The 15,286-nt window shown below is 40.4% G+C and overlaps 1 protein-coding gene across 5 annotated transcripts in view; it reads right to left on the bottom strand.

The window, feature by feature from the left end:
- The window catches only part of ANLN (anillin actin binding protein), a 55,553-nt gene that overhangs the window by 13,882 nt on the left and 26,385 nt on the right, over nt 1-15,286 (bottom strand). For all 5 annotated transcript variants that reach the window (XM_039526445.1, XM_039526442.1, XM_039526443.1 and 2 more), the window contains exons 9-18: nt 14,866-14,982; nt 14,090-14,325; nt 12,172-12,323; nt 11,365-11,512; nt 10,491-10,626; nt 9,905-10,087; nt 6,226-6,352; nt 4,543-4,591; nt 4,402-4,461; nt 136-174 (exon numbers count right to left, since the gene is read on the bottom strand). In XM_039526445.1, coding sequence (XP_039382379.1) covers nt 136-174; nt 4,402-4,461; nt 4,543-4,591; nt 6,226-6,352; nt 9,905-10,087; nt 10,491-10,626; nt 11,365-11,512; nt 12,172-12,323; nt 14,090-14,325; nt 14,866-14,982 — 1,247 coding nt within the window. The remainder of the gene's footprint in view (nt 1-135; nt 175-4,401; nt 4,462-4,542; nt 4,592-6,225; nt 6,353-9,904; nt 10,088-10,490; nt 10,627-11,364; nt 11,513-12,171; nt 12,324-14,089; nt 14,326-14,865; nt 14,983-15,286) is intronic.

Genomic DNA, 15,286 nt, shown 5'->3' with positions numbered 1-15,286 from the left:
GTTTCGAGTTTCAAGCGAAAGCAGATACAAGCTGTTTGAAGTGGGGAAACAATGTTGTTCAGCATGTGTGAACATGGCCTTTAGAAAAGGCAGTTTAATTTCCAGAAGTCATTAGAGTATTACACTAGTACTTACAGTAGTAATAGATGTCAATAATCTCTTTGGAGTAATAACCTATGAAAAACAAGACAGCATGAAGGCCAAGTACATTTCAGCTTGCACACTTTAGTTAAAACCAAGTATAGTTTTAATATGTGTGATAAAAATGCCATTCAAGTTTTATAGTCTAAAGCAATTCTGACTGGTGATTAATTCTTGTTCTGAGTCAGCCAGGTTTGTTTTCCTATACCTGAGATCCAAGGCTGAATAATTCCACTGAAGCATGTAATAAAATACACAGACCAAGAGGCAGAAAACACATTTACATTTGTTGAAATGTAAAAGTATCCATTAATTAGGTCTGGACGGCAGGTGTTTTAAAACGAATATCCAAGCCTTCCATTTATGTGCAAATTTTTGGTGCATTTAGCAGCACAACTTGCATCTGTTACTCTAGTAAGTTTAGCAGTTAATTGAAATGAGAATCAAATAATGCATAATGTTGTAAGTAAATGAGTGCCTAATGTTTGTGTTCTTGTATATTGACAAGTGCCAAGTTATAAACTTATCAAATGAACATAAATATATTACCTGGGGCTTTGTTTAGTTTGTTTAAGACAAAAATACATGAACAGTAATTAAGAACAAGACAAGTGTATCCTGATGGAAAAAGATACACAACAGATAATTTGTCATCAAAAGCAGATACAGTAGAGCAATCGCCAGGAGGCTGGAACTGAGAAAGTTTTCTAGATTACTTGATTCCTGCAAACTTTCATTGAGCACTGAAAAGTACCTACTGAATGGTCCTGGTTCTCCCTTCCCTAGACAACAGAAAAACTGCAATTCCAGCTAACAAGTCAATGCAGTGCTTTTAAGAAGGCTGGTTCCTGGCAAACTTTGAAGCACCCCAGAAACTATAGCACACGGGAGGGAGGTGGACCCAGGATCTCAGACTCTCAGGCTTGCATCAGATGGAAGAGGGAGAGAGAATCAGACATTCCCTTCCACTCTTGAAGTCTGTGGCAAGTATCAAGACACTCAAATGTTTTTAATCAGTGAGTTATGAACACAATGAAAATCCTTCAACAAGTGAAGACTGATCTTAAAAAGTAAGATCTTGGTTCTCTGATGATCATTCCTCTCTCCCTGCTGCAACCAACTTCCTCAGCAGAAGTCAGAGCTAAGGAGTTGAAGCAATATTGGGTGCTTTGAATGAATGTACTTCACACCTCCAACCCTGGATCTGTACAGTTGAAGATTACCACAGAGTAGGCCGGAGGCAGGAGAGAAGAGTACATAAAAAGAGGTCTCAAGATCATCTTTATATGGGAAAAGAGGTGGAAACTTGAAGGAAAAGGAAATCTGAAATCCAAAGGCCAATATTTGTAGGAACTGAGCCCAAGCAAGCCTTTTATGTCCTGTAGAAGTTTAATTTACATAGGCAGGGCAGGGGTGATGGGGGAAAGAGACTGAACCTTTTGGTTCTTTGTTTTACGTTAGAGCAGGGGTTGGCAACCTATGGCATGCGTGCCAAAGACGGCATGCAAGCTGATTTTTAATGGCACGGTACTGCCTGCCAGGGTCCAGGCCGCCGGCCCCGCTCAGCCCACTGCTGAACCCAGGCCAGCAGTGGGCTGAGCAGGGTCGGCAGTCGGGACCCTGGCAGGCAGCAGTGTGCCATTAAAAATCCTGCCCAGCCTGCTCTTCTCTGCCCCTCCAGCCAGCATTTTCACATGCTTTCCTGACCTCCATCACTTCCGGCGGGAGGTTGTGTTTCCGGGTTAGCATGTCCATACCGCTACTTGGTGTCCGCAGAGTCTGAGCAGCCCAGAAGTGGCCCGCCAGCGTGGGCAGGAAGAGGGACCTGGCCTCACAGGAGTTGCAGCACCCGCGAGGCCTGTAAGTGAGGAAGGGTCCTGGGTCCCAGCTGTGCCGTGCGCCCACCCGCCCAAGCACAGCAGGCTCCATTCCCTGGGCTCAGCCAGGCTGCCCCGAGGTTGGAACCCTGGTGCCGTGATGAGCTCGGCTCTGAACTGGGGCAGGCCGCGTCCCACAGCCCAAACCCGAGCATGGGGGCTGCGGCTCGCCACCTGCTGGACCCTGGGAACAGCTGAGTCACGCCTCTTTCTCCACCCAGGTCACTGGACCCCGCTCCCCTCCAGCATTGAGGGCAGAACCCAGGAGTCCGGAACCCTAGTCTCTGTCTGCCCCCCACCCCCTTAAACAACTAGAGCCCAGGAATCCAGAGTGCTCGCTCCCAGCACTCCCACCCTGCTCCCTGCCCTACCCCTCAAGCCCCTGCCTTGATCCCTGCACCCTCCCACACACACACCCAACCACCTGCCCTGACCCCTGCACCCCCTCACATGCCCCCAGCCCTGACTCCTGCACCGTCCTCACACCCCCAGCCTCCTGCCCCGACTCCTGCACCCCCACCCATACCCAGCCCCCACACACCTCATGCCCTGACTCTTGCACCCCCCACATCCCCACCCCACCTTGCACCAAATGGGAGCTCCGGCACTGCTCCCCCCCCCCCCACATTCCCACCTGCACCCCTCGCACCAAATGAGAGCTGCCCAGGTAAGCACTCCACACCCAAACCTTCTGCCCCAACCCTGAGCCCCCTCCCTCATTCTAGCTCCTGGCCAGACCCTACACTCCAACCCCCAGCCTGCTCCTTCACCCCTCAGGTGCATTCCCACCCTGAGCTCAGTGCAGAGGAGAGAGAGGAAGAGAATGGGCTTGAACCAGGGAGAAGGTAACTCTATGTGGGCAGGGCCGGGACTCCAGCCCGGCAGCAGGCTGAGCAGCAGCGGGCTGAGCCGCTCAGCCCACTGCTGGTCTGGAGTCCCGGCCACTGGTCCCGCTCAGCCCGCTGCCGGCCTAGGTGAACGGAACCTCAGGCCGGCAGCGGACTGAGCAGGCCGGCAGCGTAAGATCAGCATTTTAATTTTAAATGAAGCTTCCTAAACATTTTGAAAACCTTGTTTACTTTACATATGACAATAGTTTAGTTTATATTATATAGACAGAGAGAGACCTTCTAAAAAAATGTTAAAATGGCACGTAAAACCTTAAATTGGAGTGAATAAATGAAGACTCGGCACACCACTTCTGAAAGGTTGCCGACCCCTGCATTAGAGGGTTCAAAGCTCTCCCTCCCCACCCCCACCCCCGCAAAAAAAACCCCTTTTTTTAAGTCACACAAAGTTCAGGTCTCATCTGTCCTGGAAAGTCTATAGTAATCTTTACCAATGTTTAGTCATAGAAAAACGCCACAGTTAAGGTTTCAAAGGTTAACTCACAGAAGTATATTTTTCCTAACTATGAAAAGAGCAAAAAAAAAAATTGTTTTTTTTAATTTAACACACAAACAAAACAAAAGACTCATAGGTTTTCAGGAATGGCCAACATGTGTGTCTCTACTTACTGAAAGAATAGGGAAATTAACTAATTATTCTCTTATTAAATATTGTAGCTTATCATAGTCCTGTGCATAGACCTGTAATTAGTGCTTGCACTCTATACTAGCTTCTATTTGCTTTAAAAAAAATGATAATCTTGTTAAAATAGCATTTGCTTACTTTAGCCCAATGACTAGATTGGCAACATTCTTTTTCTAACTTTAAGTGCTTAATACATTTCCATTGAGCAATCTATAGAGCATTGCGCAGATACAAAATTTAGATCCACATCCATCCACAATCCAAAAAAAAGGTCTATGGATGCAGATATCTGCGGCTATAAAGTGGACATCTGCGGATTTGCAGGGCTCTACCCATCTGGCTGCAGTATAGGGCACTGGCACACAGTTTACATGTTTGGGAGCCTGAGGAGGTAGAGAAGGGAATAAGCACACAAAGAATCATTACCAAAGAGGCAAAAGTGTCTTGTACTAGATGAAAGCTCGGAAAGCATGCCACTTTGCAAAGTGCTAGAAGAGAAAAACAACGAACTTTCAGACCTGACATAGTTAAGTGCCATGTGAAGATGGCCAAGTCTCAATTCTACTCAGTTGAAGGACTCCAAATAGAAAGACATGGAGAGAGAGAGAGAGAGAGAACACACATTAAACAGACTGATCAAAAGAAAAGGTAAAGTGATGAAAGGTAAGGATATAGATTTTTTGTGAACAAAGAAAAACTTCCCAGTAACCAAATCAGTTAGAGGAAATTGCATCCACTTTCAATATTTTCAGAATTAAAAAACAGACTGTAGCTCAATTCTTCTCTCCTTGCTTTAAATTGCTCCTAGCGTACTTTCTTATTGAACTAGTGTATCAGTTCTTGTGTTTACCTTTGACTTATTTGCCTTTTTCCTCTTATCAGTAGTGCCTGTGCCTTCTTTCCTCTGTACCTGTAAGACAAGAAAGTATTTGAGAAATGTAGAGTGCCTGGCTCCCTCAAGTGGCCTTTTAATAAAAAGACAAGTACATACCAAATGGTAAACTTCAACATTTATTTCAAAGTCATTGGACACATCTTGCCTAAAATAAAGAGGGTAGACTACAGTTAAAAGCATTAATAATGCCCGTAATGTTTTTAAAAAGTTAGTTATCCCTTCAAAACAGAAGAATAGTTCACAGTAACTAGTTATTCTGAAAGCAACATCTACAGTAGTCAAAAGTGTTGGGTGTGAATCTAAGATAAAATGTAATAGCAGATATTCTTTATCAGTACACCATAGCACAGCCCTTCCAGGCAAGCACGGTGGTCTGTCAAGTCCTTTCCATCTCTACTATGAACCTGTTTTCAAGAAACAAAGGATTCTAGCACATGAAACATTAGAATATTTGAGACTAATACATTGCTATCTTGAGATAGATTCCAGATGTCAGAAGCAAAAGAAAGTGAAATACAAAAGAACCTTGATTATATGATCATTCCCCCGCCCCCAATGGAAAAAAGATAAAAGTGATGTTAAAGAACAAGTTGATATCCCTTCACATTCTGAAACCTTCAGTGCATTGGAAATCTCTTTGCAGTGGTTTGAAGTACAAGAAAGTGATGCAATGCACTGTGCTGCAATTCATGCATCAGACCTTCCATTATTTTGAAATGTTCAATTTTATGAACTCTCAATCCTCAATTAGTTCATAACATAGGGGTTTTATGTAATACATTAGGTTGTATATACTCCCTCCAAACAGTGTTCCATCTACAGCAGGACAAGAATATGTCCAGAATGCTGATTTAGCAGTCCAGAGCAAAATTTACATAGACTACTACCTTTCAGAATAGTTACCTTTACCAGCACCTCAAAATAGGTTTCAGTGCCTTGCATGGCTCCTCAGTTTCTGAGGTTTAAAATTTGAGACTATAGTCACTTTTAACAGGGTTGGCAGAATTTTTATTTTATAATTTAGAAGGATATTGATATTTAAGCATTTTTTCAGTCAGTTTTCAATTTAAGGAAATTACGCAGGGAGGGAAGAGATCGGACAATTATTTAATGACAGATGTTGAGATTCAAAAAGTTAAAGCTATATAACAAATTAAAACAAATTATCAGCATCACATGTCAAAATAATATACAAAATAAATATGCTTAAATCAAACTAAGTTCTCAAGCAGCATTTCTTTGTTGGTTTGTGCATGAATAGTGAAGAAAACATGTACCAAAATTTTTTTTTATCATTCCTAGTCTACTTTTTAAAGTAGCATATCTCTCATCCTGAACATCCAACTAAACTCACATTATTTTAAAGAATGCCTTTAAGACAGCTATTCCTCTAACATTTGACAGGTATGTAGTTAAATTTTAGTCCAAAACAGCGTTGTCATCAGAGACAACAAAAAACAAAAATGGCCAAGTAGAATGTCAGTCATTACAGCCAGTAGAAAACTCTCTCTCAGGGAGAGTAACTAAGCAGACATTGCAGGTGTCCAAGAGATAATGACAGGAGAAAAACAATCCATTGATTAAATTGTTCTTTATGGAAAAAGGTTTGTTCCAAATATTTCTAGAAGAAAAGTCATGCCACAAGACCTCTGAATGTTTGTGGAATACAATACCCTTACAGAAAGGTTAACATTTTTAACTAGTTTAGACAGGATTCTCAGGTATGCTCTTCTTCAAAAGCCAGCTAGTTGAGTTCTGAAATGGTTTCTTTGTACTTACAGAGTAAACGTTGTAGTAAAAGTAAGAGCATCTCCATTTAGGGAATTTGCAGTGCTTGCTACGGGAGTTGCTACCATGTTTTCTGCTCCCGATCTCAACAATATTATGTAGTAGTAGTTAGTTGCTTCTGTGGACAGATTTGAGATGATCACTGTAAGTAGGGTCTGTGCACCCCGTAGAACAAGGATTCCAAATTCTACAAAGTTAGCTTATTGCATGGCCATGAAAAATACCCTTCATCCCCACCCTCCACAGACATTTCAGTCAAAAATACTTGATTAATTCTTCTCCACTACATTCAGGCAGTCCAGCTCTCCAGGCTTCAGCAGTTGGGTGAACTATGGTCTGGGTAGTTCATCTAGGTCTTACCGTGACCCGCTACATGCCAGAGGATGGAGGGGAGCTTGTAGTCAAAATTCAGCAGTTCCTTATCTTAGCTCTACAGGCCTCTGCTGCTGCTCTGTTCTATGAACAGACTGACTACCCAAGCTGCATTCTAGCTTCCTCTGCTCCATTGCTCATTAACCCTCTTCTTCCTGCCTACATCTGTAGAACAATGACAGCGTATATACTGTCATCCCGTTAATTCCCCCTTGTGGGGAAAGGTACAGCGTAAGAGGCAGCTGCAGGCATATCTGAGCAGGGCAAGGAGGCAAAACAAGAATCCTGGGTATCTGGCTGCAGCAAACAAACTACAGCAAAAGTGCTGAGTTCGGTGGTATCTTGGAAAAACACCAAGCTCCACAGCTGCATAGAGTCCATAGGACCCAAAATGAGATGACTGGAACAGTTCTCTCAGAGACATCGGTTCAGGCACTTAGACTCAGACAATGTTTTACACCAGTGGTTCTCAAACTTTTGTACTGGTACCCCTTTCAAATAGCAAGCCTCTGAGTGCGACCTCCCCTTATAAATTAAAAACTCTTTTTAATATATTTAACACCATTATAAATGATGGATTCAAAGCAGGGTTTGGGGTGGAGGCTAACAGCTCACAACCCCCCATGTAATAACCTCAGGACCCCCTGAGGGGTCCCGACCCCCAGTTTGAGAATTCCTGTTATACACTGTTCACATTTGAGGTTCTCTTCAACAATAGAGGCAGAACACTTCCACCAAAAAAATGAAAGCTGAGATTTCTGAAGCTCAATTATGGCAAATTCTACATTTGTGCGATACACAGTGACCTGACTGCAAATGAGATGCAAAATGAAAAATGGTTTTGGTCAATTTACATAACGCAGTTGACAGAATCACTAAAAAGGAAATAAGATACAGCAGCATGTTTGTAACACATGGGGATAGAAAGAAGTATCACATTGGATACATGTGCATCCACGCCGCCAGGATTCACATTGGAGAACGTTAATTGAATTCACATTTTAGATTTTATGATTCATTATATGTAAAAACAGGCTGTTTAAAGATAGTTGTATATCTCATGCAGTCAATAAGAGTTACTAAATCAAATCTTGCCCTCACAATTTAGTGCTACAAAAAGTAGTAACACATTAGAAACCATTGAAGTTTCTGGCGGTATTACATAAATCACTGACATTGGATAAAGCGTGCTGGTTAATGCAAGCTTGCAAATGGACAGATTTAACCACCACTGGGCACAGGAATGTCAGGTATTCAAGTGTTTGAAGGTTTTCATGGCAAAAAGTTATTAAGCAGATATGATTTTAGTTAGTTTGGCTAGATGAAATATTGCTCCTCCAGATCCATTTTTAACAAATTCAGACCTTAACTCTTCTCAGCTCATTTGATTTAGACATGCCAAGCAGACAGATGACTACTTTTCAGAAACAGTATTAAATTATTTTTTAATTTGAAACATAACTTCCTGTTTCTCAGCAACCCTACTTTAAACATGTACTAAGCAAATTATTAAAAAAAATAAAATAATAAAAAAGTCCCTCAAATCAACATCCACATTGATACAAGGCTAATACTAGATATTAGTCAAGAAATTCATACAGCAAGTTCAAACAGCACAGAAAGTAGAGAACTAAAATCCAAGATTTTCCCCCCAATACATCAGGGAAAACTACAGGATCAGTTTTTGACCACCAGGACTTAGAGAAAAATCAGAATTTCTTGAACATTTTTACTGAGTCATGAGCTACCTTATCAAAAGGAGGAAGCTTACTTTTACATTTCCTTGGTCTATTGATCAGAACAGCTTGAAGTCCAGAGGATTTTCACTATACTAGTTCTGGATGCATCAATTTTAGTGTCTCTTCTCTTAATTTATACTAATTAAAGACCTAAATATTCCACATAGGCAGTCAAATTAATTTGTAGGACTGGGGCCCAAATAGGCTTATTTTCTGATATTATTCTCACCTTACTGGAAGAATACAGTGCAGGCACCAGACTAAAGAGAATCAAGGTTTTCTGAAATTCAAGTTTGATGACAGGCATTTTTTGGCACATTTTTACAAACTGCTGGGGATCACCTAAATCTGCAACTTCTGCCTATTGCAAAGGACTTGACAACAGGTTTCATTCAGGATTTTCTTTGCATATGAATCATTTCCAGGCATTACCTTATCTCAAAACAACATTATTCTGAGAAACCACACTATGAAAGCAATCCATCCAAAGACTAGGCAGCTGGGTACTCAATAATATTACCACTTTATTCCTGTGAGAAATCAGTGTTATAGCATTTCCTTAATACTAAATCCCTGTTATTATAAAGAGGGTCTGGGAATTTTTGTTCCCTGATCCTAGGAATATTTCTCCCACAACCCCAGAAAGATAAAAAGGAGAGTTGTGGTCTTGAGATGACTCAGCAGTGGCACGTGTAGCGCAGCTAGAGCAAATCTTATGCTTCCCAAGGCCCTGATTCCAGAGTCTTTATCCCCCAGCAGAGAAGTGCCTACAATAGGACAAATACCACTTCTGAAATGTCCACTAGCATCTCCCAAATCCTCTACCTGATTGCTGAAATAGTAGTGGAAGTGCAAGCAGGAGAAGTTCTTCCATCAGTGCTGAATCCATGTTGCTAACCCCAGTTACAGGGAATGTGCCGATCCAAAAATGGCTCAGTTGGATGTGTTGGTGGGCTAAGAGCACTGCCAGTCAAGTTCTGTGGGATGGACCGTCAAGTTCTCCCACAGTACACCATGAACCAAGCCCTGGGATACATCCCCAGAATCAGGGTCTTGAATCATGTCTGCACAGCACAGTATGGATGTGTTAGCATGCGTATGAGGCTCATGTAGCAACAGCATTTCTTCAAGAGAAAGCTTGGAAAGAATCCGCAGGCATAGTTCACAGACTTGGGTTTACTATGTAGTGTAGACATTCCCATGGATGAGCATCTATGGGACATTTATTTTGGATTTTTTAAGTCACTTACGTAAGCTTTCAAAAATGGGTGAGAAAAGGTGATGCAATGGGAACTACAATATCCAAAATAGGCCAGAAGTCTCATTTTTTCTCCCTACTTCAAGGTACTCAGGCTGTTTCCTGGGAGGTGCTCAGATACTGTGACAGATGCTGCTAAGAGAACTTAGAATAAAGTTGAGCTAAAACCAGGTTCGTATTAGTCACTACAATCTCCTTTTCAAATACCATGGCATTTGTGGGAAACACCAACAACCATAATGATTAAAATGCAAGCAAAGCAGGCTAAATATATTTTCTAAATTACAGCTAAGCATCTTACCTGGTTTCTGAACTGTACTGCAGACAAAGTCTGCTTTCAGAGGTAGTCGCATTTCTGAAAGAGTAACAGATCCCCTGGACGGAGCAAATTCACGGGGCGTAGAAGCAGCTTTATTTTTTTTGCCCTGAGGTCCCTCGTTTTTCAATTTGTTGAGCTCTTCAAGCAAAGCTTTTCTCTTTTCAGCTGTAAAGAGAGATTATTTAAATTGGAGTGGGGGAAAAAGTGTAGAGAGAGAGAGAGGGTGTAGCTAAGTACCCTTTGCTATCAATTCCTTTATTGGGTAAGTGTACCATTATGAAGAGTTTCTGAGGACAGAGTGTCAAAATGCAAGAGGAAATTGTACAAGAGAGTATAGTGGACTGATAGAAGGATGTGGGGGAATGGAGGGACAAGTGACCTTTACCCAAGTAATCACTTCTTCCTTTCAGAAGAGAGATTATAACTAATCCCTAATAACCAGAGAGAACAACAGAGTGTCATCAGAACTGGATTTTCCTGGGCTTATCATCTTGAAACTTCAACCATTCAGAAATTGTTCTGTAATCTAAAGGATTAGTCTGAATATTAGCCATTCTTTAAGACATACTTGCAAGAAGGAGAAGTCTCTCTGCTTCAGCTTCTTCTTGTGACCCTTTTCCATGTTCCTCATCAATACAGCAGTTCAGAGCTTGGCTGGCCTGATGAATCACAGTCTGCTGCAAACTGATCTCATTATTCAGCTCCTAATATAGTCCCATAATAATTAAAAAAAGATAATAATAGTGAAGTTACAAAAGAATTTTACTCTTTGCACTAGTATCCAAGAGCAAAGCCTTTTGAATAGTATTTTCTTTAAATGGTTTCTTCCAATGTGTAGAAACTTAGCTAGACAAACTGTAAAGCTTACAGTATGAATTTTACTCTCACACGGGTTTCTCTTCCCTTCCACCGTTGCTGACAACAGTACAGATGTGACAAGGCAACAAGTGGGGAATGTTCTAGAAGGAGTTACCACCTTCAATAGAGCTGCTCACCAAAATTAGGAGATACTTGGAGGAGAGAGATACAGATGGATTTGTAGGCAAGGGAGGAAGGTCAGAACACAGCCTGATTAAAGCTATAATTACAATTCCTGCATAGACCTGGAAATGGCAATATCGTAGATTAGTGAGAACAAGCAAGAGTACCCAATAGAAGAGCCATGCTCTCTCCAGACTATTGGCCCACAAGTAATGGCCTCACACAATAGACTCTATTAAATTATACAGAACCAAAGTACTTAGCATGTATCATTTGTCCTGTCTTTAATATAAGAGTCCTAAATTTGGACAAAAACCTTAAGTTTTGCAAGTCTACGCAACATTTATTGTCTGTGGCACATACAGAACAAAAAAAACAAAACAAAACAAAAAAAAGAAACCATAAGAAAGCAGTAAGTGGGAGACTAGGTGGTTTTTTTTTTTTTTTAAAGTTACACATACCTGCATTTTCTGTTTAATATTAACTTGATCAGAAGTTCCATTCCTTTTTACTGCTAGTTTAGAAGCAACATCTTCTTTGCGAACGATCACTTGCTTTATTGAAGGACGATCTGTTTCTTTAAATCTTTGAGATCGATAAGCATCAATGCTTTTTAAAAGAAAAAAGTGTTAGATACATTTAACATTTTAGGGTCCAGCACAGCTTTTTACATTAAAGCACTGATGTTTTGGGATTTGGCCCACACATTCTGAAGAATGCCCAAGTCAACACATTTAGATAGGAGAGCAATTTTATTGCGACTTTGTCCAGATTAAGGTTGTGGCAATATAAAGATGACTTTTAAAAAAAAAAAATAAAGAAGGATGTAGAAGAGGCCTTTAAGCCTTCACCAATTGCCAGCAGGGATCATCTGGGCATTTCACATTATCAGGTCACTGCCATTGCAGGGGCCTCTGGCATTGGTGGCATCTGGTTCTCCCCTGTTCTCTACCTTTGGCACGCAGTTTAATTTCCCTGAGGGCTGAAATGTTTTGGTCTAACTAGAGGCTTAACAGAGAGGCATCTGGGTGAATTTAATGGCCTGCAATATTAGCCTTAAACTCTATGACAGTAAGAGAAATTCTTGATAAAGCCCTGTCACAGCTACATCACTGAAATAGTCTGTTGTTGGGGGCCAAAAGATTGAAGCTTTTTCAAGCCTCTCTTTCCCCTCTCCAGGAGGTACCCAGTTTAATAAAGCCAAATATTTCCCCAGTGACTTGATTTGAATGTTTAAAGTTGAGCCAAAGCCTCTGAAAATTTGTTACCTATATAAAAGGTTGTGATCTTCTGACAAGGAGCCAATACTGTCTCCAGATTCTGCTCTAGGGACCCGTGTCCTTTGGAATTTGCCAGACTTTGGACTTTCATCACTTATACTGCTGCTCTCAGCAACTGACCTACTAGGGGAAACAAAAACCTGGAAAAAAATAGAGTTATGGATCATAAATAACTGGCCAGTTAAATGTGGCTTATTCTGCTCCCTCACCTTTACTTCTCTCTCCACCCTTATTTACTCTTCCCATGCATTCCCTTTGAGTAAGCAACCCCTTACCTATATTTACATTTCCATAAAAGTCAGAAGAACTATTTAAACTGTACTTTGCAAATACTCTTAGGATATACAATGACAGTTTAATTAATTGTTCCTTGCCATCCCTTTCGGTGCTTTGACAGGTGGGTTGAAACTTGAACATAAAGTTAGTCTTTAAGAACACGATGCTGTCAGCTTGACATTAAGTTGAGATCCACTAGCAGGAAACACAAACCCTTAAAATATCTTAAGGGAAGATGAAGTATCTTATTGCATAATTAGTTCTGTTATATTTTATTCTACGAGACGGCACTGTATATAGGACCAGAAACAATTTACTAGATTCTGACTGATGGCCAAGAATGAGAGTCAGCTATCCTTATGCAGCCAGTGTTCCCAATGACATTAATGGGAGTTCTGGCTAAGTAAAGACTTCAGGATAGAAACATCATCTCCAAGGAAAGGCAAGTATTTGACTGGCAATGTAATTTAACAATAACTTCTTGGAAGCAGTGAGTCAAAACATTCCTTTTCTAGTTGTATTTTTAAACCCTATATAAGAGTTTAATCTTTCTTTAGCATTTTTGTTCGTTTTTGTTATTTAAGCAAACACCAAGCTGCAGCTATCTTGTAAGCTATAACCCCAGAATCACATAACAGCAGGAAGATTTGCCAAAATGTTTGTTATGGTTCTTCCACCGCTAGACAGTGATTTCACTAGATGAGTTTGAGGAAATCCAGGGTTCAGTATGATGTGCAGATGAAAAAAGTAGATTACATATCGGTTTGTCCCCACCACCTCTGACCTGCAAAGCCCTATCATTTCTTTAGAAAACAAGAAGTAGTAACATCAATAATCTTTTGGCTGTTCCATTTCCACAAAGTTGATTGTTATGAAGAAATGAAAGTTAAGAAGTGAAAGGAAAGCTTTATATTACTGAAATGCAGCCACTTCACACATAAAACAGCAGCTGTTAAACTGCTGAGGGGTGGCAGACAGTTGCTACAATGTTGCCAGAGTGATTTAGTTGACCCTCAGCCACACCCACACCACCACAGAAGGGCAAGTATCAGGGGAACTGCAGCTCTAACTGACAGTCATAGGAAAAATAAAGAAGCTGGCGTGCACCTCTTTCAAGCCACAGAGCACAGTTTATCATGGATGAAGTACACTAAAATAGAAAGGAAGGGAAAGAGTTTAGGATAACTACTATTTTCCCCTTGCCTTCGCAGTATCAGCAGTGAATAGTAGGTACTGAGTTAAACTTTCAAACTGATGCTGTTTGTTTCAAGGAGATCTCACAGTGTGGGAGTGTTAAAGCTAGGAAGCAAACCCAGTGAAAAAAAAATTCTGCATCAGTGATTAGGTCATGGAATAAGTGGGGATAGTCATACTGCCCAAGGCATATGATGCTTCTCTTATGAAAAGAGGTTAAACAGGATTGCATGCTATTTTAACAAGTGTTTAGGCACAGTGGCTTAAATTGGAGGCATTTTGGTGAGAATGTAAGTATTTCACTGACTGAACAGAAAAGTCTCACATTTTATTCATATTTGTTCAGGGACCACAATACAAAATACAAACATTTGTGAAATAGTATTATTGGTGTACAGTCAAATTGTAGATTCCTGTATTTAATATCTGTTCTTACCTCTGGACTTACAACACCAACAGACTCTGCTAATGGCGTTAGCAGAGACATTGATGAAATATTCAGTGACTCTTCCTGCTCATCATCACTCTCAGCTTCCAGGTTCATACTCATTTCTTTCTTTAGTTTTTCTATGTCTGGTCCATCCTCTTGAAGAACTTCATCAAAGATGTCATTTATTACCTTTGAGCTATTCATTTTATCATTCACACTCATCTCAATTTCACATACTGCATCTGAAAAGTCAGAGATCCCAAGATTACTTATGAGCATACCTGTAGTACATTTAAAGCACTGATCTTTATTAAAAACAGAAGAGGAAGTAATTAAATAAAAGAGGCAGTAATATTTTCCAAGTAGTTCTGTACTGGCTTATTTCTATAACTACATGAAATATTGGCATTTGAAATCAGTTAAAGATGCACTTAGCAAACAAATCCCAACTTGGAATTGAGGTCTTAAAATTAAATGAGTGTTTCTCCACTGTAGGACCAGTTATTTTTTCATTGCAATAAGTTCATAAGCATAAGTCTTCTTATGTTCCTTTGAAGCCTGAATATCACAATATATTTCTATTTTCCAATTATGATAAAATAATTAAAGAAACCCAGGAATGTTCGTATGAATTTGATCTCAAATATATGCTTTGATAGCAAAAGACACTTGCTGAACTAGAAGCCCACTCATTCCCTTGTATTTGCAGGAAATTGATGTTTTGTTGGACAAAATAATAGTGATCAAGCTCATTTAGGACTAGCTAATGAAGTGTTACAAACCATTCTCGTTCTCTGTAAATTGCTCAAGCTTTGAGACAGATACTACTTTTAGTGGATTCTTTAGCAACGTGGTCTTCAGAGGACTGAGCTTTTCAGTCTCTTGACATTTTGAAGCATCTGGAAAGTTTAAAAAAAAAGTAAGGTAAAATTATTGCCGGTATGGTCAGAACTATGCACTGTGTCTGATTTCTAATTCTTAAGAAGTCCATAAACCTACAAGTGGAAGAAAAGAATAATCGACAAAATAGTACCATAAGTTTTTTTTGTTTTGATTTTAAATTTTAGTCTGAAATATTTTGAACCTCATGGAACACTGGGGAAGACTCCTTCCTCTACTTCATGAATAGAGAGACGCTTGGATGGGAACAGTACTGACAGACTTCCACTCTACTCCAAAGGAAGACATAGGAGTCACCCCACT

The sequence above is a fragment of the Mauremys reevesii genome, linkage group 2 (assembly GCF_016161935.1).
Source record: "Mauremys reevesii isolate NIE-2019 linkage group 2, ASM1616193v1, whole genome shotgun sequence".
In the NCBI taxonomy this organism is placed as follows: Eukaryota; Metazoa; Chordata; order Testudines; family Geoemydidae; genus Mauremys; species Mauremys reevesii.
Note: the sequence above shows the minus strand (reverse complement) of the source record. Positions and strands in the feature narration are given on the sequence as shown.